Source organism: Diprion similis, chromosome 3 (assembly GCF_021155765.1).
Source record: "Diprion similis isolate iyDipSimi1 chromosome 3, iyDipSimi1.1, whole genome shotgun sequence".
Taxonomy (NCBI): domain Eukaryota; kingdom Metazoa; phylum Arthropoda; class Insecta; order Hymenoptera; family Diprionidae; genus Diprion; species Diprion similis.
The window spans coordinates 10,809,702-10,834,443 of record NC_060107.1 but is presented as its reverse complement, the minus strand read 5'-3'; the positions used below and the strand labels follow the sequence as shown (position 1 = coordinate 10,834,443).

Genomic DNA, 24,742 nt, shown 5'->3' with positions numbered 1-24,742 from the left:
CAAGTGAATCTCAAACTTGTTATGTGCGCAAAAAACTTTGCTAGATAAACCGCTTTTGAACAATGAAGTTTTCCGTTTTCATCTGCAGTGTTTTAATTACTATCACTGGTTTCTACGTTGAGGAATCGTCACAAGTTTCAGGTGAGTTTGATTAAAATAATTACTACCCTTCTGGTAATTAACGAATTTCTATGAAATTCGTGAAACTCAAAAAAAAAAAAACTTGTCACGCAGTCTGATCGTTATTTCTCATTACTCTGATGTACTTGAAAAAAATTTCAAAGATCTTAGGAACATTTTTTTAAGTATTTGCACATCTCTGGCAAATATTTTTGTCAAGTGATATTCGAAAAATTATTTGACTTGAATTTCCCAAAAAAAATTCACCTTTAATATAGAATTTAAATTATTTATTAGATTTCTGACAAAGTTTGTATATATCTTCGAAAATTCCTGACCAATTTCTGCAAGTGGTACTAACGAAAATAAAATCGAAGATAATCAGAGTCTTTCATAAATTTGTTTGCATCTTTCATGTATTTTTGAAAACAGTTTTCTTAATAATTTTTCAGATCGGTATTTTAGAAAGAGTAGAAAATGAAAACTGTGGTGTTTTCAATTTTCACGAAACTTTTTTACAATTAGTTAGTTAAATACACCGACAGCCAAGGGTTTCAAATTTCTTCCTTTTTTTTTATATTATTCATGACTTTAGTGTAGAAACTCTGCCACTTTCATCGCTGCGTGAAATTGCAAATCAAACCAAGAATATTGGTGATTGAACATTGAAAATTTCCTCGCTGTTCAGTTTATTTTACCTCATTCCCAACGGAACGTTTGGAACGAACTGAATTTCACTTTCATAAATCAATTCAAGTGCTCTCCAATCAAACGAAATGAGAAATTAGTCACTTAGATTGAGTTATTCTCTGATGAAACAATATTTCTCATTGTCCTTCAACAAATTTTTCAAAAATAATGTCAAATTAATTATAAACTCTGTTCATCTCTGGTAATATTTTATTCACTTTCACGGAATACACTAACACTCTCAAAAACTTGATAAAATACTACAGTTTTAATCCTAAACGTTTTCAGGGTCCAATCAATAATTTTGCTAAAAAATTCAAAACTCAAATTCTGCATCTAAAATTTCTTAAATATTTATCTGACAAATCTGTAGGATCACAAATTTGAATGAGTATATCTATAGAAAATATTTATCTCATATTAAAAGTAGTTGGAAAAAAATAACTCAGTTTTGATGAAATTTTCTTGATATAATTTTGGAAGATATGTTCACAAAATAAATATTTCCGAACACGGTCGAAATAAATGAATATAATTTGCATTGACAAGATATTTTTAAAGTTTATCGGAGTGCTTGAAATCTTCTGAAATTTTGCTAGAAAATATTCAGAAATATTGCTTTCATCATTTCCAAATTTTCTATGATTTGAGAAAAATTAACCTGCTAAGAACGAGTATAAAAAATTTTGCCTCCCACGATTAAAAATTATAAGTAAAATCGAAACAAGTTGTAAAACCCAGACTAATTTTCCAGACAATTTTTAATTGACGAAAATAATTTTAAAAAAGTGGTGAATGATGAACACAATGTTTCACTTGTTGCGTGATGTAAAAAGCTGATGAAATTTGTAAACGAATTTAGCCCGATGTCGCGAGGTGAAAATATTGAATGGAAAAATGCGTCAGAACGCCCGAGGAAGAATGGTCAGATTCTGGTGCAACCAGGGATTCAAACTGATAGGAACCAAGTACGCAACTTGCGTCAGAGAAAGATTGGACCTTCCGCCTCCAATTTGCGCCAGTAAGTATCTCAACAATTTTTCTCTCCCACAACTAAAGTTCTATTTGTTCTAAGAGTGTTTTATTCATTCATTCATTCATTTATTCATTCATTCATTCGTTTACTTATTTATGTATTTATTGTTTTGATAGGATGCAAAACACAATTCGTCAATTATAATGGAAATTAAAATAATCTAGAAAAATTTTTTTTAAACTTTTTTAATCAATGTATGAAGTGAAATTTCTCGATCATAATAGGATTGTAAATCGAACGATACAGTACAATATTTATTTCGTTCGTCGATAAACAAAATTGAACAATCTGGTATGATAATTTACAAAAATTTTTGACGTTTTTTTTTTCTATTTGTTTTTAGCTCATCTATAAAGAATAAAATTTTTCAACAATTTCTTTTTTTTTTCAATCTCTTTCATCCAAAATGTAAAAAATAAAATGAATACGTTTTTGGCTTTTGCCGATGCAGTAACTAAAATTGTTCGATTATCATAAAAAAAAAAAAAAGATTTAATAATCTCGTAAAATATATTCCTGGTCGAATTTTTGCCTGCAAAGAACTCTATAAAAATTGATAAACTTACCATCGATTCGTCGTTGAACAAAATTTAACATTTCAAAGCGTTAGATATAGTTTGAAAATTTTCAACCGTACTGTATTTTCACTCAGAAACAACGTGCTCACCCGTGAACAAACCCGAGCACAGTTTGATGGTGGAAAGGGAATCTGGTGCTGTTCTCATGTTCGTTTGTGAGCCCGGTTACGAGCTGCAGGGTTCTAAGGAAATATACTGCATGGGTACAGCGTGGAACGAAAGCGCGCCAACTTGCAAAAGTGAGATAAATTTTTCCATTTTTTTTTCCATTTTCAATTTTTCGAATCAAATTAAGTAGGTTTCATGGGTTGAAAATCAATTCGTTTTTCCTTATTTTATTGCACAATTTGACTATTATTTATGAAATTTGTAAATCAGAGAAAAATATACGGACAGTTCGAAGACAAGCTTGAATACCGATTTTTCATTTCAAAAATCTGATGTGATTACATGATTTCACTATTTTTTTACTTTCATCATTTTTATCGCATTTTTATACCCTTGAACATTCAATTTCTTAGTGATACGGAATTAATCCGTTTTTCAACCTATTATTTTCCAAAAAATTACCAGACTTAGTGTTCATGAATTTGAAAGACAAAAATTGCTACACATAACAAACTTCGCAGCGTAATTAAACGGCTCTTTAACTAATTCTAAACTTATAGTCTAAGTGTTTTACGTAAATAAAAACCAGACAAAATACAAACTCCGAAATGAATTTAAAATTCACGATATCGTGTGTCCAAAGTACGCAAATTAAATTTTTTTTTCTTCATTATCGGAGACTTGATTTTCTCTTTTAAACGTTGCGAGTAATCGCGGGAACTAATTTTTTCCCACTAAATTATGCATGAAATTTTCTTTCAAATTCTAAACATTTGTGAGACACAAATTCCACAAACAAATCATCCCATCCCTCCTTTTTTTCGTTTATACCCATGACTAAGCAGTAAATTTTTTCCGAAAAAGACACGAGGATAAATCCGCCGACAAGTTGTAACTTCGATGATCCTGGCCTCTGCTCCTGGGAACAAGATAGTTTCCACGACTTCGACTGGACGAGACACAACTTCCGCACCGGAAGCTGGAGAATCCCAACCGGTCCGTCTCACGATCACACTTTGGGATCAGGATACAACGGTGAGTGAAAGTATCAGATGTGATAATTTGTTCCAGATTTTCATTTCGAATTCCCAACAATAATTTCCATCAGTGAATCGTATTGATATTGAAGTTAAGGCGTGAATTTTTCTGTATTTCATTTTGCAACATTTGGTTCAATTATTGCTTATTTCGATTCAACTTTAAAAGTAACTGCAAAATGAGATCCTAATTCAAACAGCTATGAGCGGCTGTGCGATAAAAGAACTCCTAATTAAAATAGTTAACATTAAAATAAAACACTTTCTATACTGTGATATAACAAAGTATTCTGGAAAAGTTGACCTGAAACTTTAAACGACGTATAAAAAAAAAAAGCTTACGAAACACAGGAAAATATGTACTTTTAATTGTAAAAATATTTCTGCTAAGAATGTTAACAAAATTGCAATTCAAAATTAAACCCAAGTGTAATAAAATACTTATATAATCTGGAAATTCAAGTACAAAAATTTCATATTGACGTGGTTATTACACTTCGCAATATCAAGTTTATTAAAAAACGAAAGACTACTTTAATATAGAATTGCAGAAGCCATTTTGCTGTAGATAAATAAAAAAATATATAATAATCTGATAACTCGCGTTTTATTACGCGTTTATAGAATATAATGGACAGCTCGGCTTGAAAAGTTTTTAAATAAACTTTGCAAGCGTGAAATGTGAAAGTCCCATAAAAATAAAGGAAAATCTCCTATCAAAAAAATTTTGAACTTGCGATAAACTTCTTTATTCCCGACTCAATCGTAATGTTAACTTTCTTGACCTGAAAAGCGGGGCGAAAATAGCATATTATTCTATCTTAACGCATTTGCGGGAAATATGAGATCTCAATCTTCAACTTTATTCCCTTGATACATAATGTACTATGACGTTCTAATTTGTAAGACATAGAATGTTTTAAGAAACGTAAAAAAAAAAACACAACGTGTGTAAGATTGAAAATGGCTGATTTTTTTCTCAGGTTATTACTTGTACACCGAGGCGACAGGGAAAAGAGAAAACGACACTGCACGAATCATATCACCTCTTTACAGTTCCAATCTGACCGAAGGAGGATGTTTTTCATTCTGGTAATAAACACAACTTGATTGATTAATTATTGTTGTCATAATCATTCGTGGTGTAATAATTTCAGGAAATATTGATACTTTGCATTTCTTCTTCTTTTTTTCTTTTGTATAATCAGGTATCACATGTACGGAAATACCATCGGAACGCTGAATGTTTTTGTCAGACCTGAAGGGGGAGTCAGACGATTGATGTTCACCAAAAGTGGAAATCAGGGTAACGCATGGTGGTCTGGTTTCTTTGACTTGCCAAAAATTGAAAACAATTTTCAGGTAGGTGCTCAACTTTCCATTTCAAATAGACTAGAAATATACTGTTTAAAAGTATTTCTATAAACTATTTCTTACTGTAAAGCCCAATCACGATTTTTGGGTATAAAATTAAACACTTTTTCTCTCGAATAGCAACTCAACTTCAATATCTAAAAAATGAATTTCTAGAAAATAAGAATTTTAATTACGATATATGAGATCGATGGTATTAAAAAAATAAAAAAAAATATGTGGTAAAAGTTTATAAAAAAGTATTTCTCTGTTCAGACAGCTTGTTTTTGCAACAATATTTCTAAGAGAGAGAAAAAAAAATGACGATTTACCAAACGGTTGACATAAAGAACCTTAAATAATACACGAAATAATATTTCAACTAGAATTGAAATCTGACTGGAAAGTTTAAATATTTGGTTACCGCAATGTTCATAACGAGTGAATTAAAGTATAGCTCTAAATTCTCGAAATATAAGGAGTTAATTTTTGAGTTTCAACCCCTGACAACAGATAGTCATAGAGGGAATAAGAGGCCAAGGATATCTGAGCGATATTGCTATCGACGACGTCGCGATTCTGCAGGGAAATGCCTGCAGGGATCAGCTGAATGTGACGACGGAAGTGACTCCAGTCGATGACGATGGTGAGTAGAAAACCAATAATATCAATGATCCAAGAATATCTATTCACACGGATAGAAATTAGGAATATTGTCTTTTTGCAACCAGAGTTGTATATCTATGTTTGCCGAATGATTTCGGAGAGAGAGAGAGAGAGAGAAAGAGTGAAAGTGGAAGAACTAATTTTATGATTACGTAACGCGCAAGTAGCGGTCAGAGTGTTTCGACGCCCACGCATCCCGCTCTCACGGCCTCAGTATCTTTCCACAAATTTCCTGTTGATTGCAAATATATCAGCAAACGTCAAGGCCAATGAACAGTCTGGGCTGTATGGAGTTTGTCAGTGACAGAGAAATTAGTTGGATCGCATCTCTAACAGCGCAGGAGATGAAAGCGATGGATTTTTTTGAATTTTTTATGTCTCTTATCTAATTCTTTGGCTGGTAATGAAGCTGAATAAAATTGCGAATGTTACTATGCAGACAAAAAACCCACACAATATTGCAGAAAAATTGCACTGATGTTGCTCTTTGCAACGCTGAAAATAATCGGCACACGCTAATGTGGATGCCATTGCAATATTGCATTACGTTAGAAATGTTGATGATATTAGAATTCGATATTCTTGAAACCTTTCAACTTCAACTCTCGTGTAAGATTTTTTTTAACAATGATTCTGCAATATTTATTCAATATTTTTTACTGCGATTGCATTACAGAAATATTGTTGCAATGTTTCGTAACAAAAGCAATCGATACAAGATGTTCAAACTAATTCTAACTAATTGTAAGTGCTAGTTAAAAAGATGAATGCATTAACGTGGATTCCAAAAAAATTATCTATTGCGTCAATTTCCACACAGAAAGTAGATTTATTGTCTTAAATACGAAGATTGTTGAACAATTATTTCTCTTGGTTACAAATTCAGGTTCGACGATTGAAGAAGCAAGTCAAAATAGCACCTCATGAATATTCTAAACGAAACATTGTTTGTCTATCTTGTATTTTGTATAAATTTTTGTACCATTTTTTCCTCGTCGTGCAAACCTCGATTTTTTTATTTATTTATTTTTTTTTCAGATCAAGCGGAGATCGTGCATTCGATGCAGACTTGTAACGGAAAGTGCATAAATTTCAACGCCACGTATGATCCGAGCGTCATTTGTCAGTGCGATCTGAACTGCATCGATAGACAAAACTGCTGTCCGGACTACGCAGAATTCTGTTTTTCGTCCTGTAAGTTAATCGGTCCCAAATTTGAAACTTGATTCTAAAAAACTGTATTAATCGCAAAACGTTTTTGTGTGCTTTTCTTTCTCTGCGACAGCTGATTTTGACGATAGCACTACCGTGACTCCGCCAGGCTTAAAACCGGTCTCTTTTACGCCGGAAATTCCGTCCACAAGACTACCTGATAGGCTTCCTATTCCCATTAGTCCCAAGGATGGCCTGGATCCAAATCCGCCAAAACGACTGGACGGGAACACAACCAAAAAATCGATCCAGAGCAGCACTCAGGAAACCCTGGGTGAGCAGAAAATCTCCTTAGGGAAACTGAGGATTTTTTACAGACTCGAGAGTTATGCATACTGAGTGAAAATTCTGTGGAAACTTACGAGAATTTATTTTGGATTTAACGAGGGAGTCTAGAAGTTCTGTAAATCCGGAATTTGTGAGAACACAGGATCAGTGGATTTTAATGAAACTTGATGGTAGCTCGGTTAAAATCAGAAAACTATAAAATTCTAATATACTGATCCAGAAATCGAATTTCGACTGATTAAGTCATATGTTTCGATTCGATTAATGTCTGTTTAAAAAATCGCGTGTTGTTTACTTTAATTACGTTAACTGCACAACACTAAGTAGACCGTATTTAATTAAAAAACTAGTTCTTGAGCATATATTTCACTAATTATCAACTTAAAATCGGAAAACAAGAGAGTAACCGCTCACAAAAAAATTTCGATCCGTCAATATTCATATAATTTAGCTGAAACTTCGGCTGAAGGGATCAGCTGTTCGCTCAGTGAGCCGCCATATTGATCCAATAACGCAAAGACTTTGAATCCCAACGTGGAAATCATATACGATTTGAAAATTTAATCTATCGCCTGGAAATATGAGAAAGTCATAAAAAAAATATGCCAAAATATATGTAACAAATTTATTTTTTAAATAACTCTTTGATATTCTGAAAGAACATGAATTTCTAAAAATTCATTAGATATGATTAGAATTAACGAATCTTTTCCTGAAAAATAATATAGAAAGATTCGCAAAAATGCATTTCTGGGAAATTTTTGCGAACATATTTCACGAAAGTGGTTTTATTTTTTCGAACTTTGCAGCGGTGACCGTGTCTAGCGAAGAAGTAGACGCCCAGAAATCAAGTCGACATCCGAGGAGGTTTTCGCTTTCAGGAATCATAGCGATAGTCGCAGGCATCACAGTAGCTGGAATCGCTTGTGCAGGATTAGTCACCTTTTTTATTTTCCAGAAGCGTAATAATTACAAAAAAAATTCCCGAAAATCGGCTCTCTCTGATGACAGCGATGTCAGATTTCTTACCTCCGACGAAATGCTGGATTTCAATATCGCAAGACCTGAAGACATGGAACTTCCTTCCTAATTGCAACCGGTGAACTTGATGGGATTTAATATATTCTTTTGAAATGGTGTTCCGTTATTACGAAAGAATATCTTTAATAAGGGTGAAAACATCTACGCAGATAAAAAGATGAAACTCAAAAAACTTAAGCACAAGATTTATTTTCAGAAGCTTCGCGCGATGAATTCGAGATCTTACTGAATTAAAAAACTGACTTTTTGCTGATGTGAATAAGTTATTTTATGGTGTATAATACTATAGCACTATGCTAGCCTTTTTACTCATTATTATAGTTGTTTGCAAATTCGTCACATTCCGTAAAATTTTGCTGCAGCAATTTGACTCGGTTTTTTGTTTTACCTTCGCCAGTTACTTTGTCGGCTGCGGTTAAAAGTGAAAACTTTTTGAAGAGCGGAAATTTTAGAAATATCCGTGCAGGTAAAAGTTTTCAAAAACCATATAAATTTAATATTTTTAATTTTCGTTAATATTTGCCAATAAACAACGCAATCGGATAAGAAAAAAATCACGAAAATCTGCACATTCGAGTTTGCAATGAGGATGTTTTCTACGTAACAGGTTGTTGTTAGCGGAAAATTACGCCCGCGTTACCTGATAATATATGTACTTCATTAATGGTAGGAAAATATTTATATATATATAGGTATACATGGAAATATACATTATTAATATTTGTAAAGTGCGGCTTCATGAATGAATTAGTTGAGAATTATACACAGTGAGTTAACGCGTTTTCGAAAATACAGAGAGAGAAAAACACGCACCAAAATAAATCCTGGCTTCATTATTCTCGCGTGAATATTGCATGAAAATCATATTCTGTGGCACACCATCATCTCACTGTATTGCTTTAAAATTTTTTCGATAAATTTCCAAATCCTCGTTTACAAATTAAAAAACAATAATGCGTAATAAAGCTTAAAAGCGTTTTAAAAACAACTCACGATATTTCTCTTCAATTTCAATTTACTTATAAAAGGAAACCGTATTTTCACTGTTTTATATTATACAAATAAACGCTCAACACGTGAGAGTTTCTGGAAAAAAGTTAAAAGTGTCAAAACACCCTAGTATAAAAAAATAATGCGCATAATGACATATAATTTAAAAAAAATATCTGACTTACCGATACTTTTAAATTGAAAATTATATCGAATCACGTATTGCAAGATTGTACACCGCAAACAATCTCGTGCAAAACGAAACACTTGAATAAATAAAGATGCTCCAAGATCAAGGTGTATAAAAACATACCTACCGAATCGAAAGAGAAGGAAGAGTGCAAGAGTCGTGGAAATTAAATACACAGTGCCTAAATTTTTAGTACATAATTCTATTAAATAAATAAAGTGCTTCGGTATCACAAAATTCGTGTGCATTAGATTTACCATAATGTACGCATAGTTACATTGATTCCTATTTTTCATTTTTCCACGCAAGAGGCATCCAGCGCCCCGTTAATACGATATTGTATAATCCTAAAGCAAACTATAACTAAGACATCTATATGCGAGAAATTATTTTAAACAATGCGGATAAGATGACGATTGCAAAATAGCGTGGATTGTACAAGTCTTATTTTTATTTTTATTTTTCCAATTTTTTCCTTCTTTCCGTTTAAAACCCCGTAATTTTATGTATAATTTAAATACTTGAAACCATTCATCAGGTACCATGCAAGTAACTGTTCGGTGTAATATGTAACGCTCTTGTCTTAAGGTTATCACTATCAATATACATTCCATATCTAAATTACCATCGCTATTGGGATTTCAATCGTTCACCGCGCAATAATCGAAATTGTTCAAGAACGAGTTAAAGTAATGTAGGAACTAGGGTATTATTATTATTATTATTATTATTATTATTATATATAAGCTGATGAATTACACGCGGCAATTATTGTGGCGAGGAAGAAAAAGATTAAAAAAAAAAAATTGAACAAACATGACCAGAAAAGAATTCAAGTTACATTAATCCTGTAAACGTTAAATAATATAGAATTTGTCAATGCTATAGATACAAATGTTTCGACGAAAGATCGAGTATGTAGTAATATATTCAGCAATTTCGATTGCCGTATGATTTATGATTTTTCCGTGACATGTACGTGAATCGACCATGAACGCCCGCGTTATTAATTCATTAGAAAATCTATCAAAATTGAATTTTAGTGAGCTAAAAATGATCAAAGGATTCACCAATAATTACCTACACCTAATTAGAGAGTTCAAATGGTTTGAATATTTTTCTAACGCTTATCTCTCACTGTTTTCTGTTTGCTTTACTTTTCATCACCTTTAACGTTTTCGAACCTATAGAATACCGAAGAACAGGTTTTTAGAAAAATTTCAGTCTGGATATCGGATCATCCTGGAAACGACTCCATGAAAAATCTAAAGCTTACAGTGTTTCACAACGAAATAACTGGTATGAAAAATTGCAACGTTCCGTTCAATTTGAACTTCCGGTTCAACCGAAAATAAATCGAATTTCAATATTTTATCGACAAACATACACTTTTTCCAATTAAACAATCATGTTTTTCCCAGCTTATATATATATATATATATTTTTTTTATGTGTGAATTTTTGTTTTTCCAGAATTTTTTTTTTACTTTTAATTTTTTATTCAGCTGCCAATTCCTATCAGTTTCAGATTTTTCAGTCAACCGTTCTCGAGATCATCACGGAAGTCTGTCGGACATATTGGCAGACTCTTCTCTTTTCATGGTGATGAAAAGTATCGCAAAGAACTGTTTTTTCCACTCATTTTTTTTCTATTTTATAATGTTTAAAAATCCTTTTTACTATTAAAAAACTCACCAAATTATCGAAATGTTTAAAGGTATTCTTCATGTGTGAAGATCATCTCTTCGCAGAGAAAAGCGGGGGGAAACGGATCTCCGAAAAATGTAAATTAAACTAGTTGCTCCAGAAGTAGAGGATTCTTTCCCTTTTTATGAAGAAAAAGCATTCTTCCCTGAGATTTTATACATTATCTCCAGGATCCTATTCTGTCCCAATTTCCGATTTTTTCACACTTTTTCCGAGTTATTATACTTATACAACAGATTCCTACAATCCGAGACAGCGAATCGGTAACCGGAACCCGAAAAGAGTCGACTGTATAAAAAAAAAGAGGGTAAAATGCAAATTTCTGTCTAACAATCGCAAGCTCATCTAATTCTAAGTCCTTCACTTTTCACTGGGATAATTCGGGGTTGGCTTATTAACGGTGCCCCAGAATTGCAGAAGACCGGTGGGTTCGTGCCTGATAAAAAAGAGGAATGGACGCTCGGCGATGAGTCGTTTCTTACTACCGTCCCTGGTGAGAGTGACGGCGGTAACAGCTGCTGCCTCGGTTCCTTTCTCCGTAATGTCGATCTCGACGCGATGGATAACGTCATCGGCAAAGAGGCCAGGATTGGTAAACTTCAATGCATTACGAAGGTTATCGATGCCGTACGAGGGGCGGTTCTGGCTGGCGTAATTGAGGAAGTCCTGATCGATGGGGCGAACCTGTCGCCTGACGCGTTTTGAATTTGCCGCGCTTTTTCGCTGCGCCCCCCGAGCGCTCCGCCGGCGACGATGGTTAATTCGGCTGATGCTGAAGCCCGTCGCCCACTGCTTTACATGATAACCACTGACTTTGTCGTCGTAACTGAAGAAGTTTCGCCTCGGCGAAATCGTTATTGGTTCTGCGGTTTCTCCACCTTCGCCGATCCTATTGGGGAACGAGATGTTGTCATTTAGGATTGCGCCTGCCTGCGTCCTCGGGGGAACCGCGAATTGATTGTTACTCTGGAGCGGAGATGAGGCTCGTGCGTTACCCGGAGACAAAACGCTCAGATCGGCCGAGAGCGGGTCGAAGAGAGAGTTTAATCCCAGCGACTGCAACGCACTGCTTAAACTCAATGTGCTCGACAACTTCATCCGTGGTAGTCCGATTATGCACGTTTTATTCACCATGTTTCTGATCAGAGTTTCCAGCCTCTCGGCGCTCAGTTTTCTTTCCAGATCACGCAGTGCGTTCGCACCTTTGTTCGAAGGAAGCACGACGTACATCGTCACCTGGAGTAAAAGAGAGGTGGTCTTTGACGAAGGTTTACAGAAATAGAGGTTAAGGTGCTTATGAAGTCGCGTTGCACACCTCGAAAACGCGGCGAGCCACAACTTTTATACCGTTCAAGCGATCGGGATGAAATTTGGGCAATTGATGCCTTAATTTGGCAAAATGTAGCGCGACTTTTTACTTTTTGATAATTTGGAAAAAAAAATTACAGATCGGTTATCACTTGCCTGATTGACGCGACTTTATGAGCCCCTTAAGCAGATAAATACTCAATTATGCAACGATTTCCTATCAATTTTGGTAAAAAAGTATTGATTCTTCAGTCAACAACCTTCCGAATCTCAAACATCTCTAAAAAGTGAATGTTTTTTATGTTTTTGTAATCCGTACCTCTCTCCCTTTATAAGGAAGCCCCACAATCTTAGCTTGTAGCTCTTTGTCCTCAAAGAAGGGAAATTCTCCACCGTTGAACATCATATCGACATCGACGACCTCGCCAGGAGCAACGGTAAAAGGTTTCCTGAAAGAGGATTAGCAATTATATAATAACGAGTTCAGTAAATTTATAATTCAATTATATTTCAGGGAAAACTGATACGAAAAGCCGTGACACCAACCTTTTCGTCTCACCATCGATGAAGAACTGATTCCACTCTCCGTTAAAATACAGCGCAGACGCTATTATGACGTTCGTTTCAGGTGGAGGTGGTTCACGCAGGATTTCGGAAATTTTTCCCCGCGTTTTTTCATTCACCCAGGAGTTCACCCTCTCCTGAGCCCTACGACCATTCTTCTCGAAGTCAAGATTTATCACTTCACTCTTGTAGACGTCTCGGGCCACTGCCTGAAATTCTTTCCTGATTGGATAACCGTCCTAAAAAAAAGCAATTCACACAGTATAAATTATCTAAGCCTTAAGAAACACAAAAAACTGAAATACCTTCAAAAATATCACAACTTGGAGTTTGTCAGATTTTCGGGGGAATCTGCGTTATTCGCAGAAGCTTTTTAGAATTTTTTTTAAATTCCTCAGGCTTTATCACAGCTGTTCGATTGTTCTCAGAACGATTCAAAAGCATGATGTATACTTCTGAGAATTTTTTTCACTAACGATTGCCAAAGTGGATAAATAATCTTACCCGAACGAATACTCCACTGGCGAAGTAAGATTGCGTAGCGGGTAATCCGGACGTGCCACTGATAGAATTGAGCAGAATACCAAACATCTGATGAACAATTTCAGAGTTTCTTGATATATCAACGCCAGCGTTGAATCCCAGCACCGTGGAGACTTCCTCGAAGGTTTTTCCAGCCGAGCCCAAAAGCACCAGAGATAAGGCAGCTGCGACACTGAGCGGGGAAAATACCACATTTTCTTGATTTCCTGCAGAGATTCCTCTGCTCTGTAAAGTCGAAACTGCCTCATCGACTCTCAAGGCGAACTGGGCTATGCCTTTGGATATCAAGCTGTTTGCCTGTAAACGATTGAGTGTGATGTCACAAAATGCTAGTGAATAAATTATTATTCAATTTGTCATTATCAGTGTTTTCTGATATTTTCGAATCATAGTTATAGAAAATTTTCGTGAAATAAAGAACACGTGTCTTCCTGAAGTGGGCGTCAAATCAGGTTTACCGAATTAGGTAAATCTATTAAGACCAATCTTTCCCGTAAAAACAATGATTTGCATGTCTAATTTGTGAATAATAATGATCAAAAGCTCACGAGAACTGAAACGTGTTTTGAATGCGCGTCGTTCTCGTCGCCATGACATCATCATCCAGTGTAGAGTTTAGATCGGTTACAGCGAATAGTGAGGTTATGCGAATGGTGAGAAAAGTAGACGTATTCAAATATTATTTAATTTAAGCTGAAGTTGTCATTTGCATTTATATTCTGAGTAATTTTAAGCTAGAAATTTTTGAAATAGCATCAGTTTTTGGATTTCATATTCTCGTTTTCACTTTTACTCAAAATTCATGACACTAGTACACTACTCAAAGAACAGTTTCAAGATTCAAAAAATCTCTGAATACATTTTTCTTTGAAAAATGCACGTGGCTGATATGTTCATTTGTACATGAAAAAATTCTAATCATCCTAGAATCATCTTTTCTAATCGATTTTCCGATCAAGAAATGTTGAAATGGCCTGATCTTTCTACACAGCCAAAATAGAAACTTCTTAACATTTACCAAATAAAACGATCAAGGGGAAACCAATATTTTGTTAATTCGAATCCATGTCACTCGTTATTGGATAATAAAAATTGTGTTTCTGAAAGCAAATTTTATTCTACAAAAAATATTTCTCTGCCGTTTCTTGACCGCTGCATTATTTGATTAAAGTCAGTGAACACATTCTCTACACGTGCCTTGAACCCTTTCAACCTAGTTTGTATAAAATATTTTGTTACGATAAACGGTAGCAGGTAGAAAAGTTAATCGATCGGAAGAAAATATCGCGAGCATCTGCGCATGCGCCGATCCTGACCAGATCCGTGGTCAGAGTTTCAATCTCGGTTTAGTTCTCATCGAAGCGTCGTGACGTGAACGCGTTCGATGCTGAGCGCACAGACAACGAGGGTTGAGCGTCACTGTCCGGTACGCATGCGCGGTTTTCCGAGCACAATGCTGATCGGCGCGTTAGTCAGCCAGTTTGCGCAACCGAATCGAATAGGTAAGAGCTGTCAGTGATTGTTACTGAAACCTCGCGACAAGCGGAGAAGTTAGATATATCAAAGTGTGTACTGTTTGTGTAAAATTGTAAATTAAATGTTACCCATTTACAGTAGACATTCAGTGGGTTTGAATTCTTTTTTCTTCATCGTTATAGATGTGATAGAAATTTGTTGAATTTACAAAATATTGCTATTAAATATCAGATTGCTAGTTAAAATAAATGTGGTTTCACCCTGTTGCAACTTACCATTCCTTGTGACGGTTGTGCTTGTGGTGAATTGAACGCAGAAACGGTGACGCCATTATTCTTCAAAATACTGTTTTTGGCAATCTGAGGACGCGACTGAAACGTCTGAGGTTCGACTGTATTCGCAATCATCAACTCGTAGGTATCAGGAAAGACGATCTGCCCCGTGGACCACGAAGCCAAGGTAATAAACAACAGCGCACACTTCATTTCTGCAAACAATCGCATATAAAAAAGATTAGTTAACACGATTAGACGTCATGGTTTTTTGAACCGCCATTGTTACTCCAGTACTTTAAATCGCAGTTAAAATCTTCATTGTTATTACTCTGTTCTAGTTTTATGACAATCGTTACAGCGTAACAAAAACTTGATAACAGCGCAGATTTGGAGCTCAAGCTCAGCACAAATTTCACTGAATTTTAATCTCTCTTTCGAGGATATGTTTCTCTGGGAAAAATATGCGTGCATTTCTTTTTTTAGAAAAAACTCTTGCGAGAACAAATAAAATGCTGACACTGTTGAAAATGTTTGTGATTTTACCACACTTCTGCTACGCAAAATAATTTCTGTATAACGGACTCGAATCGCCATATATTTTTTGGGAAATTTGATAATAAAATGGTTTTGTTTTTTTTTAAATCCTTATGGCATAAACGGGCATCTACTTATCAAATTTACCTAACTTGTGATATGAACAGAAATTATTTGTTAATTTGATACATTAAATTGTTCAAAATTTGCAGTACATTTTTGTTAGTGAAAATAAAATTGCTTCATATTTCATTTGAATTTCCTATCATTTGTCGAATCTTTCTGAAACGAAACAAAATAATCTTTTGAATAGTTTTTAATAAGACTCATCATGTCTACTGAAGTCATTATTTTATTTACAATTTTCCAGTCACAAATCACAAAAGTAAATCTTGTTCATTTGGTACAACACAGAAGAGACGAGAAACAAAAAAAATTCTCATTATTTCAATTCAAATTCGTGATTTTGTTATTTACATATTTCACATGTTAAATGAATTTACAACAAACATTTCAACAGTGTACTTATCCAAGTGATTACGCAAGTTTTGGTATATCATTATACAACTTTTGATCAACTAGGTGTTAATTAAATATTGTAATTTATCCACATCTTCTTTCACTTTCACAAAACACGATATGACATTTATCCGGTAGCACATTTCAACCGATTTTGAAATATTTCTCAAACCGGAAGTTTTAACGTACCATCAGAAATTAATTAACCTGTATTTAATCAGTGTAATATTAGATTGGGATAACATTTATGTCTGGGAATTTTTTGAATCACTTAAATTTTCAATCAGCTAGAATTTTCTCATAAAAACTAGTACGTACTTTTAAAATTGACACAATCAACTGTGCCAAAAAATTGTGTCGTGAAAATTCTTTAAGTGAAATTTAAAAATCGAAATACGATCAAGTATGCCCTGCTTAAAGTTTATTTCTGAACTTTCTCGAAGAACCCTGAAAAATGTTGTGAAATTTTATGTAGTAGTATCGAAAAAAATCAGAGAATTATAAATGCTCGTATGTATTAGTTAAGAAATTGCAAAATAAATAAAGAAAATCGAACACGAAGTTTATTTTAAAGATTCCAAAATTAGTTTAAAATGTCACGTTTGTATAAAAAAAAATTTAACCGTCATATGAGTTGAGAATTTTAAAATTGAGTTGCAGAATTTCAGTAAAATATGTCTTTTTTAATTTATTTCGAATAAGAATGTATTCGGCTTAATGATTGCGAGTGGTAATGAACAGCTTTGATTGAGTAGCTCTTTTAAAATTGAAAGGTGATAATCATCGAAGGGATAAGTAATTAACAAAACGATGAAACATCGCGAATGAACGGTCAACCGATTTGAACCAACATAAAATCGAAGGCCAGAAACCTCGTTATTCGGTTAGAGAAAGTATGTATCATATTCTGCACAAGCAGACTTTTGCAATCGATTGTTAGACACACTTTGCGATCGTTAAGGTCAACGGCGTTCACTTTATTGTTAGCGGAAGAAGAAGAAGAAACATCTTGAATTCTATTGGGAAATCCTCGGCGTGACGAAACGGCGCGACTGATTCTTTTTTTTTTATACTTACAGCAAATAGATTTTAATTTTTTTCACAACTCCGGTGTATAAATTTTGCACCTCAGATCTTACTAAACTGAAATCAAATATTTGAGCCCAATCGCACGGAAATTTTTTAACGAATTCCCAAAATTGATTCATCATTCGAAGAATGTTTGCAAATTTTTCAATACGGAGTAAAAATCAGGGTAGAATCAACGTCAGAGTTTCTTCCTTTCAGACAAATAACGATTTTCTTTGTTCACTTTACAATTTCTAAGTTACGCTTCAGACAATATTTACTTTTGCCAAAATTGTTTTTTCCTCTATTTTTGGAATTTCATACGAGTCTCCGATTTCCTTGAATTATTAGCAAGTTTTATTGAAACTACACACTCCTCCTAATCAGAAGAAAAAAAGTTTTCACCATCTTGTTTGATTCGGTTCTTTCTTTATTTTCACACTAAATCAAAAAGTTTATTTATTCGTCTGCTAACAGTTTTTCATGGACAGTAAAGAAATTCCAAATAGGAAAAACATCCGGTACCATAGAATTCACGCGTTTGATTAGCAGGAAAGACCTTGAAAAGATGACTCAAGAATTTTGCATAGATTGGCACCATTAGCCACGGGGGTAACAATGGAGCCGTGAAAAGAACAATTAGATTCGGTTCTCTGAAGAAACTAATTTATCGACGCAACGGTATTTAATAAAGCTAAATAAATTCTAGCAATAAACTTTAAGTTTTCCCCCTTAAAAACTAAAAATTTAGCCAACATTACAGCACTAAAATAATTTTTTTTTTTTTATTTTATGAACACAATAATCGAGCATATACAAATTGATTGTTTTCTTGTTGAATTTTTTAACAGATGAGATTAGAAAATGACAGAAGTTATTGGGGATTAAAAGTGATGATTAAATTATTATGCATTCGCGAACTTGTTGGATATCGAAAAAAATCAGAAAGTTAACAACTAATTACAGTGTTAGTTAAAGGAACCATTATACTAAAAATATATATGCAAAAAGAAAAAGGTTGACTTGAATAACACAGTTTCATAAGATAATTTACACTCAGCAAATTAGATGTGAGTATTAAACTTTCGCAATCGCCTAACACAAATATTTATTGCAATTTTATGATTATTTTTCTAATTTTTTCTTCAATTTAATAATTTTTGTACACGATTTTTGGCAATAACTTACTAATTGTAAAAAAAAAAAAAGTCGTTATTCGATTAAACATTAGTAAGAAGCTCATAATGAGCGTCAAATCACCGAGTCGATTCTGCGATTACCAACTTTTGAATGCTATGGAATAAAACATAGTCAATGTATCTATTAGCGTGTGGGACTATTTATAGATAAAGAGTATCCTGCGTGTTACACGCCGATAAACATCTCGTGTATAAATTGCATGTCATTTCTATCCAGATCTCGTATTGGTCGGCAGCTATATGTATTATTATATGTAAATGTTTATACTAATGCAGGTTCAGCAAGTTAACACATCCAGCTGAACTAATTGTCTCTCCTCTACTCACGTCAAGCCCAATCACTCGGTCGTTGTACCTGCACGGTGTTTTAGGCTAATGTGATTCATAACTAGAAATCGGGATACAAACGCAAACCCGTAGAACCCATAAGACTAATTTCACTTCCGGGAGCAAGATAATTGATGGCAATCGATTCTGTTCGGCTGAACTGGATTGAATAAAAAACAAAGCTTCGTTGTGAAACAACCGCTTTTTCATAGCAGTACGATTAACGCGATTTCCACTTCAGGGTGTTATTAATTTTTTTTAACTCTTAAAAAACCTGATTCGAAATATTTTCAAATTTATTCTAATCGGCAGTAAAATTAATCAGAATGTATACGTTGAGAAATGATAAAAGTTTACACAATAATCACAATTTTATACTGAATCCCTGAGTAGATAAGACGCCATCTTGTCATAGTGACCGGTAACAGTGGTAATATTTAAATATGGACGTGATTTTTCGCCGCATATTTCATTTCATATTAATTACATGACACAAAATTAAAGTGCAACAGCTGAAACGACGTACGTCGCGTCCCGATATTTTTTAAATTCGGGGTTATCGATCAGCTGATCGGCACTTCCGCCGCCATATTGATTCAGCCGTGCCAACAGGGAGGACCGTGAACGGTTCAAAAGACGCGTTGTCGACAGAAGGTCAGGACATGAGGGAACCTTGCGAGGAAAGAATTTCACGGACGGTAAATAGTCGAGACGGAAAAAATAAAGCAATAATGTATCCTGCAAACCACGAGCGTCGCTGGTCGTGGGCAGTGGGCTGGTTCATCGCCCACATGGTATGCCTGTTATAATCGTTCGCTTTCGAGGTCAGACGATATTGAGAAAATAATACATTTGCATTCAATATATAGACAATATATATTTGTATATATACATAGTAAAATTCAAATACCAGGAGTTTTCCAAGTAATTCTCTGATTCGGAACTTTGAAAAATTGTAGCATATGATTTTAGTGTGCTGAATATTCTTCGTGAAATGTTATTCGCTTTCTCGGTTTGTGAAAAGAAATTTAGTGCGAATGCGCTGTTTGTTATTGTGAACAGCTTTGCACAATGATATATAAAAAGGAGTTTTTAGCTGGACGATCATTTCGCGTCTGGAATCAATCCGGTTATGCAGGTTACGGCACCTTATTGCCAAATATATATTCCGGTTTTTAATCTTGACGCGGTTTGGGAAAAATGGCGTCAGGAGTGGCAATCAGCTGTTCATTTTAGACCAAATTTACAAATATCAAGACACGGAGAGCGTCGTACAAGCTATTGAACTTTCATTTTGTGACATTTAGTCAATTTGGGGTAAAATATGAGATAGAAAACAAGGTTTATTGATTAATACGACAATGGTTGCAGTTCACTGCCAACAAAATGGCGTATCTGATTTCCGCGAATGAATGAAAGAAATTTTTGACTGGAAGAATGCAACTGAATAATTAATTCACTGATCGATACTGTAAAACAAAAGTGACAGAAGAGTCTTGATTTTCCTGATAAGAATCTTTTTTAATTACAGCTGTGATTAGATAATTATAGGTTATGAATTCGTCTTCTTCTTATTAAACATCACTCGCCACATAGTCGCGATGAATTCGGAGACTGGAAACTTGTCCGAAGGTTTACGACTTCGCTTTACGAGGTATTAATCGTCAAATAGTGAAACCAGTTCCGACGTCCTTCGCATCGTATTAAGTAACTCGTACGTTGACGTGGTTTTTGACATCAAAACTATAATCTTAACGTTACTCGCGAGCTGCATAAAATTGGACTATTTATTTATTCGTCGTGCACGGTGTGTTCACAAATGCCTGTTCTCAAAATTCGATTATATTGTCGTGACCGAATGAATTTTGTATTTTAATTACGTCGAGGTGAAATCCCTGAAAGTGCAATAAAACAGTGCTTAATACTTCTAATTGTAAGTCCAAATGTCAACAAAACTGTACAAGAACAGCGAGAAGTGAAAGGAGATGTTAAGCGGGAATCGTGATTCCAAAATTAGGCACTGCACAGAGCAGTTTATCCTCGATTACGAAGGCACGTGTAATGCAGGTGAAAATTTATGTACAGGAAGTGTTTCATCCGTAATCCGGAGATATTTTCTCATTATGTATAATTCTTACTCGAGAATTTATGTGATGAAATAAACGCATGTGGCAAGTAATGTAAATGCGAAATAATTACTACGAATTACTATTTATTATACACATTCCGTTCAAGTTATTTAAAAATTCTGAAAGTCGGTCTGAATACGATTTCATTATGAGTGAAAATATTCGCGTCGATCATATCAACGCCGTCCATATTTGGATCATCCTGATCAAATGGCTTCTCGTTTTTTTCACTCGCATAAAAATCGTAGATATTGATCTGAGTGTTTCAAAAATTAATTATCTGAGTTCAATGAAATTATCGAACATCTTTTTCTATCGCCAAATTTGTATGGTTTGTTCAATATCAGCGAGTAATAAACGCATCGATGAATTCTGCACAAATTTCCAAAGTTTTTTCTCCCAACTTTTTTTATATGAATAATTTATCTTTTTGCCCAAATTTTGATTCAAATAGAATCTCGTCGATTCTTCCTTAACGATTTTAAACATTTGACGATTGTTTTAACCGGACTGTACACCTGTAAATTGTTCATGCAAAGACGAGTTGGCGTTTAGGAATATAAGTGACGCCAGCGATGCCCTTTCAATGATCGTGAGTCAAGAGAAAGAGAAAAACAGCCTCGAAATATTTGAACGATCGCCAACGGGAATTTATGTCCTCGCATAATAAATGAGTTTTAATTTTCCGAGTACAGTCCAGTGAAGAATTGAGGAAACAACAGATGTTATGTCTGTATGGAAATCAGGATGAAAAAAAGTACAACGCGCACGTTATCCATTTAAATCTTATATAATTCACTTTTTGTTGGAATAAAAAAAATCAATTGACACCCGCAGGTTAAAAAAAAACCAAAGAAATGAATTTTCAATAACGTCAATATGTTCGTGAATAAATCATAAGCTTACGACTATGATTGTTGCGATGAACTGAAAATCCGTTTTCGAACACGAACACTCAGAATTTAAAAAAAAAATCGTAAACTGGTGCAATTGATCTAAATTTATTGGTGATTTGGGTTTTTTCCTTAAGTTTCTTAGGTTCAGAATTTTTCTACTCTACGAGGCTAACGTTTGTTTAATTAAAGAAAGAACTTTCGAATTGTAATATCCTGATTTGAACGCTTTCGTATTTGAACTTGATATCTTATTAGTCTTGGGATCTATTTTATACCTCTTCTATAGTTTCGTAGCACCAGCTGTAGTAATAGCCTAGTTATAAAATTAAAAAAGAAAAAAAATCGGCATTAAAACACGTTCGAGAATGCATACTAATTTTATTTTCAATAACTCGATCCATGATATTCATGATCAGCATTTTTCTACAAGTAATATACTGTAATAATTACTATAATCTCGATCTATATAGTTGCTTCCTTATGTACAACGAGACAGAAATAATGCAAAGCCCTTGTCTACATTCATTCAAATAGCTTTCGTGTAGGTCAGAACTAAAACCAGTTCTGTAATAAGAGAATAAAGAAAATTATATCATTGCGGTTGCGGATGAATCTTTCAGGTTGCTCGTTATTATAATAGACACATATGTATAAATGTAGGTATATCATATTGTGTATACATATACATGTATACATATATATATATATATATAGATATATGTTTAAATTATGCAAGCCACTGTTTGTAAATTTTCTAACCACAGCTGGCAGGCACGAAACGGTAAATTTTTTACTACATTCATTTACAAATTATAGATTAAATCTAAAGCTATGCTCAGCAAAATTATTTACTCGTAAACAGCCAGGGACGTTTTTTCAATACTAAAATAGAACGAGTCGAAATTCCAGACGCAAAATTAGAGTGCTTATAAAACAATCGATATAAAAAATTTTAATTTTCGCGATTGCCTGTTTGGGTCATGTCGGTGGATTAACTGTAGAAAAAACTGAACTTTAGATATTGTTCATAATTGCGAGATATTATCATAAAGAGTAAAGTCTAAACTATTTTCATTGTCAAATTTGTTCAAACGTTGATGTTAAATGTGGAAATCTATTCTACGAAAATAGGGAAAATGATTTTTACACATTCACTTGCATTTGACCACAATTTACGGTTGAGAATTTGCACTCGTATTTCATAATAAATATTCTGAACATTTTTTGATGAACACTGTAAAATTAATGACGGTTGATGTTTTTTTTCTTGTTTTTTTTTTTTAATTTTAATCAAATTCTCCGGAAATGTTAACAAATATTCTGAAAAAAAATCTCTAATAATACTCATCAAATATTTTATTTCGAGAATCTCTTACAATATATAATACAAAATGACTTTCGGAGATTATAGAAATTTTTTTAAGATTCCCTTAGAGTTTTCAGGTTTTATTATCCTTCGATCAGACTCCCACAGCTTAAAATACAAGTTGAAAAACTGTTCACATAGAATATTTCCAGTAAACGATTACGTTTTAAATTTTGAATTGAGCGCTATAAGAAAGAAATGAAAAAACGATACTGAAATGGGAGCGAGATGTTTTTTTTTTTTTATTTCTTTCTCAAACGGTCGTTAAAAAAGCCATTTTGAAACGATTAAAACAAGCGGATATAACGTGAACTCGATCATAGTTTTAAAACGAATTATCACTGTTCGAATAATGCTCACCGATGATGTCAACGTCGTCTTCTTATAGCTGTTAGATTAACAAGTTGATTCAGAGACGAAGAAAATAAAGATTAGGTGTTGCGCAAATGTTGGTATCGACGATAATCAATGCGTGCAAAACATCTTTGGCGCGGTAATTGTTTAAACAACAACTTACTCCAATCACTTTCACTGTAAAATTTTTACCGCCAACATGACCGCCAATTGGTAAAAAAATCTATCCGACTTTGAAGCGTTTCAACGAATTTTTATTCGGCTACAACAAATTTTTTCAAATCGCAAAATTCGCTGCTTGAAATGCGCGGGAGCCGCTTTTAAGCGCTCTCTTGGTCGACTACTGGCCGCGATATCGACTGGCAGTTGTTTTTACCGTGCGCGCGACGCCATCTTCTCCCCCCCCCCCCCCCCCTCCACTACAGATACCTGCCTCTTACCCCGCGCCATTTACGCCAGGGTCGTTTGTACGATGTTACCGTACGATTTCCGAAGCATCACCTATTCTCGCACCTATTTATATTTATCACTTTTACCCAAATGGTTGAAAAATTTTATCTGGTTCAATTACCTCTTTCGCTTTGATCAGAGCCGCGATGAATTGAATCGAATCTACGAATTATTACGAATTATAGTATTCCCGAAGTTATGTGCGATTAATTTATTGATCGATAGCTTCGATTAATCGTTTTTTTAATAAAGCGATTTATCGAACGTTTCGATTAATCGTTTTTTTTAATTAATCGATTACTCGATGCTGCCTCATAATAATTCTGCTGGTCAGTCGGTATATGAATCGAAACCGCCGATTCATCGATTAATCGAAAAAACAATCGATCGATGTAGACGATTAATCGATTAATTTTGATTTGCTTTTAAAAATTAGACAAATCCTCAAAAGATTTTAAACGTTCTGAGTGATGGTGAAAATTCTAAAATATTATAAGAATTTTATCACAGTCTTGTAAGGTAGAATTATTTTTCATTATTTTCTATTAATAGTTGTAGGAATTACAATGGATTTAAAAGTCAACCTTGTGTAGAAACGTTCCTGATGATTTTTTTTTTTAAGAATTCGGCAAGATTAATTAAATCTTGATAATTTTTCATTATTTTCTGATCATTGGTAGGAGATTCGAACACTTTTCACTCACGTTGAAACACAAGT

General features: G+C 34.1%; 2 protein-coding genes across 2 annotated transcripts; one reads left to right on the top strand and one right to left on the bottom strand.

The window, feature by feature from the left end:
- LOC124416814 (MAM and LDL-receptor class A domain-containing protein 1-like) lies at window positions 1–8,351 on the top strand. Its single transcript, XM_046898165.1, has 10 exons — window positions 1–141; window positions 1,673–1,831; window positions 2,499–2,663; window positions 3,397–3,567; window positions 4,553–4,661; window positions 4,778–4,931; window positions 5,436–5,568; window positions 6,627–6,782; window positions 6,874–7,074; window positions 7,898–8,351. The coding sequence occupies exons 1-10, from the start codon at window positions 63–65 to the stop codon at window positions 8,176–8,178; spliced, it is 1,608 nt and encodes a 535-aa protein (XP_046754121.1). The 5' UTR covers window positions 1–62; the 3' UTR covers window positions 8,179–8,351.
- A 2,500-nt stretch (window positions 8,352–10,851) lies between these two features.
- Window positions 10,852–23,812, bottom strand: LOC124404234 (serine protease inhibitor 28Dc). The gene is made up of 6 exons (XM_046878210.1): window positions 23,581–23,812; window positions 15,183–15,394; window positions 13,393–13,728; window positions 12,871–13,127; window positions 12,644–12,773; window positions 10,852–12,252 (listed from the first exon to the last, which is right to left on the bottom strand). The coding sequence occupies exons 2-6, from the start codon at window positions 15,390–15,392 to the stop codon at window positions 11,377–11,379; spliced, it is 1,809 nt and encodes a 602-aa protein (XP_046734166.1). The 5' UTR covers window positions 15,393–15,394; window positions 23,581–23,812; the 3' UTR covers window positions 10,852–11,376.
- Between the last annotated feature and the right edge of the window lie 930 nt (window positions 23,813–24,742).

Bases quoted from the DNA above. Each gene is read 5' to 3' on its own strand.
- LOC124416814 (XM_046898165.1), top strand. From the start codon at position 63: ATGAAGTTTTCCGTTTTCATCTGCAGTGTTTTAATTACTATCACTGGT. The intron at 5,569-6,626 runs GTGAGTAGAAAA...TTTTTTTTTCAG, and splicing joins GACTCCAGTCGATGACGATG to ATCAAGCGGAGATCGTGCAT. The intron at 7,075-7,897 runs GTGAGCAGAAAA...CGAACTTTGCAG, and splicing joins CAGCACTCAGGAAACCCTGG to CGGTGACCGTGTCTAGCGAA.
- LOC124404234 (XM_046878210.1), bottom strand. From the start codon at position 15,392: ATGAAGTGTGCGCTGTTGTTTATTACCTTGGCTTCGTGGTCCACGGGG. The intron at 13,729-15,182 runs GTAAGTTGCAAC...AATCGTTTACAG, and splicing joins CACAACCGTCACAAGGAATG to GCAAACAGCTTGATATCCAA. The intron at 13,128-13,392 runs GTAAGATTATTT...GCTTTTTTTTAG, and splicing joins CCAGTGGAGTATTCGTTCGG to GACGGTTATCCAATCAGGAA.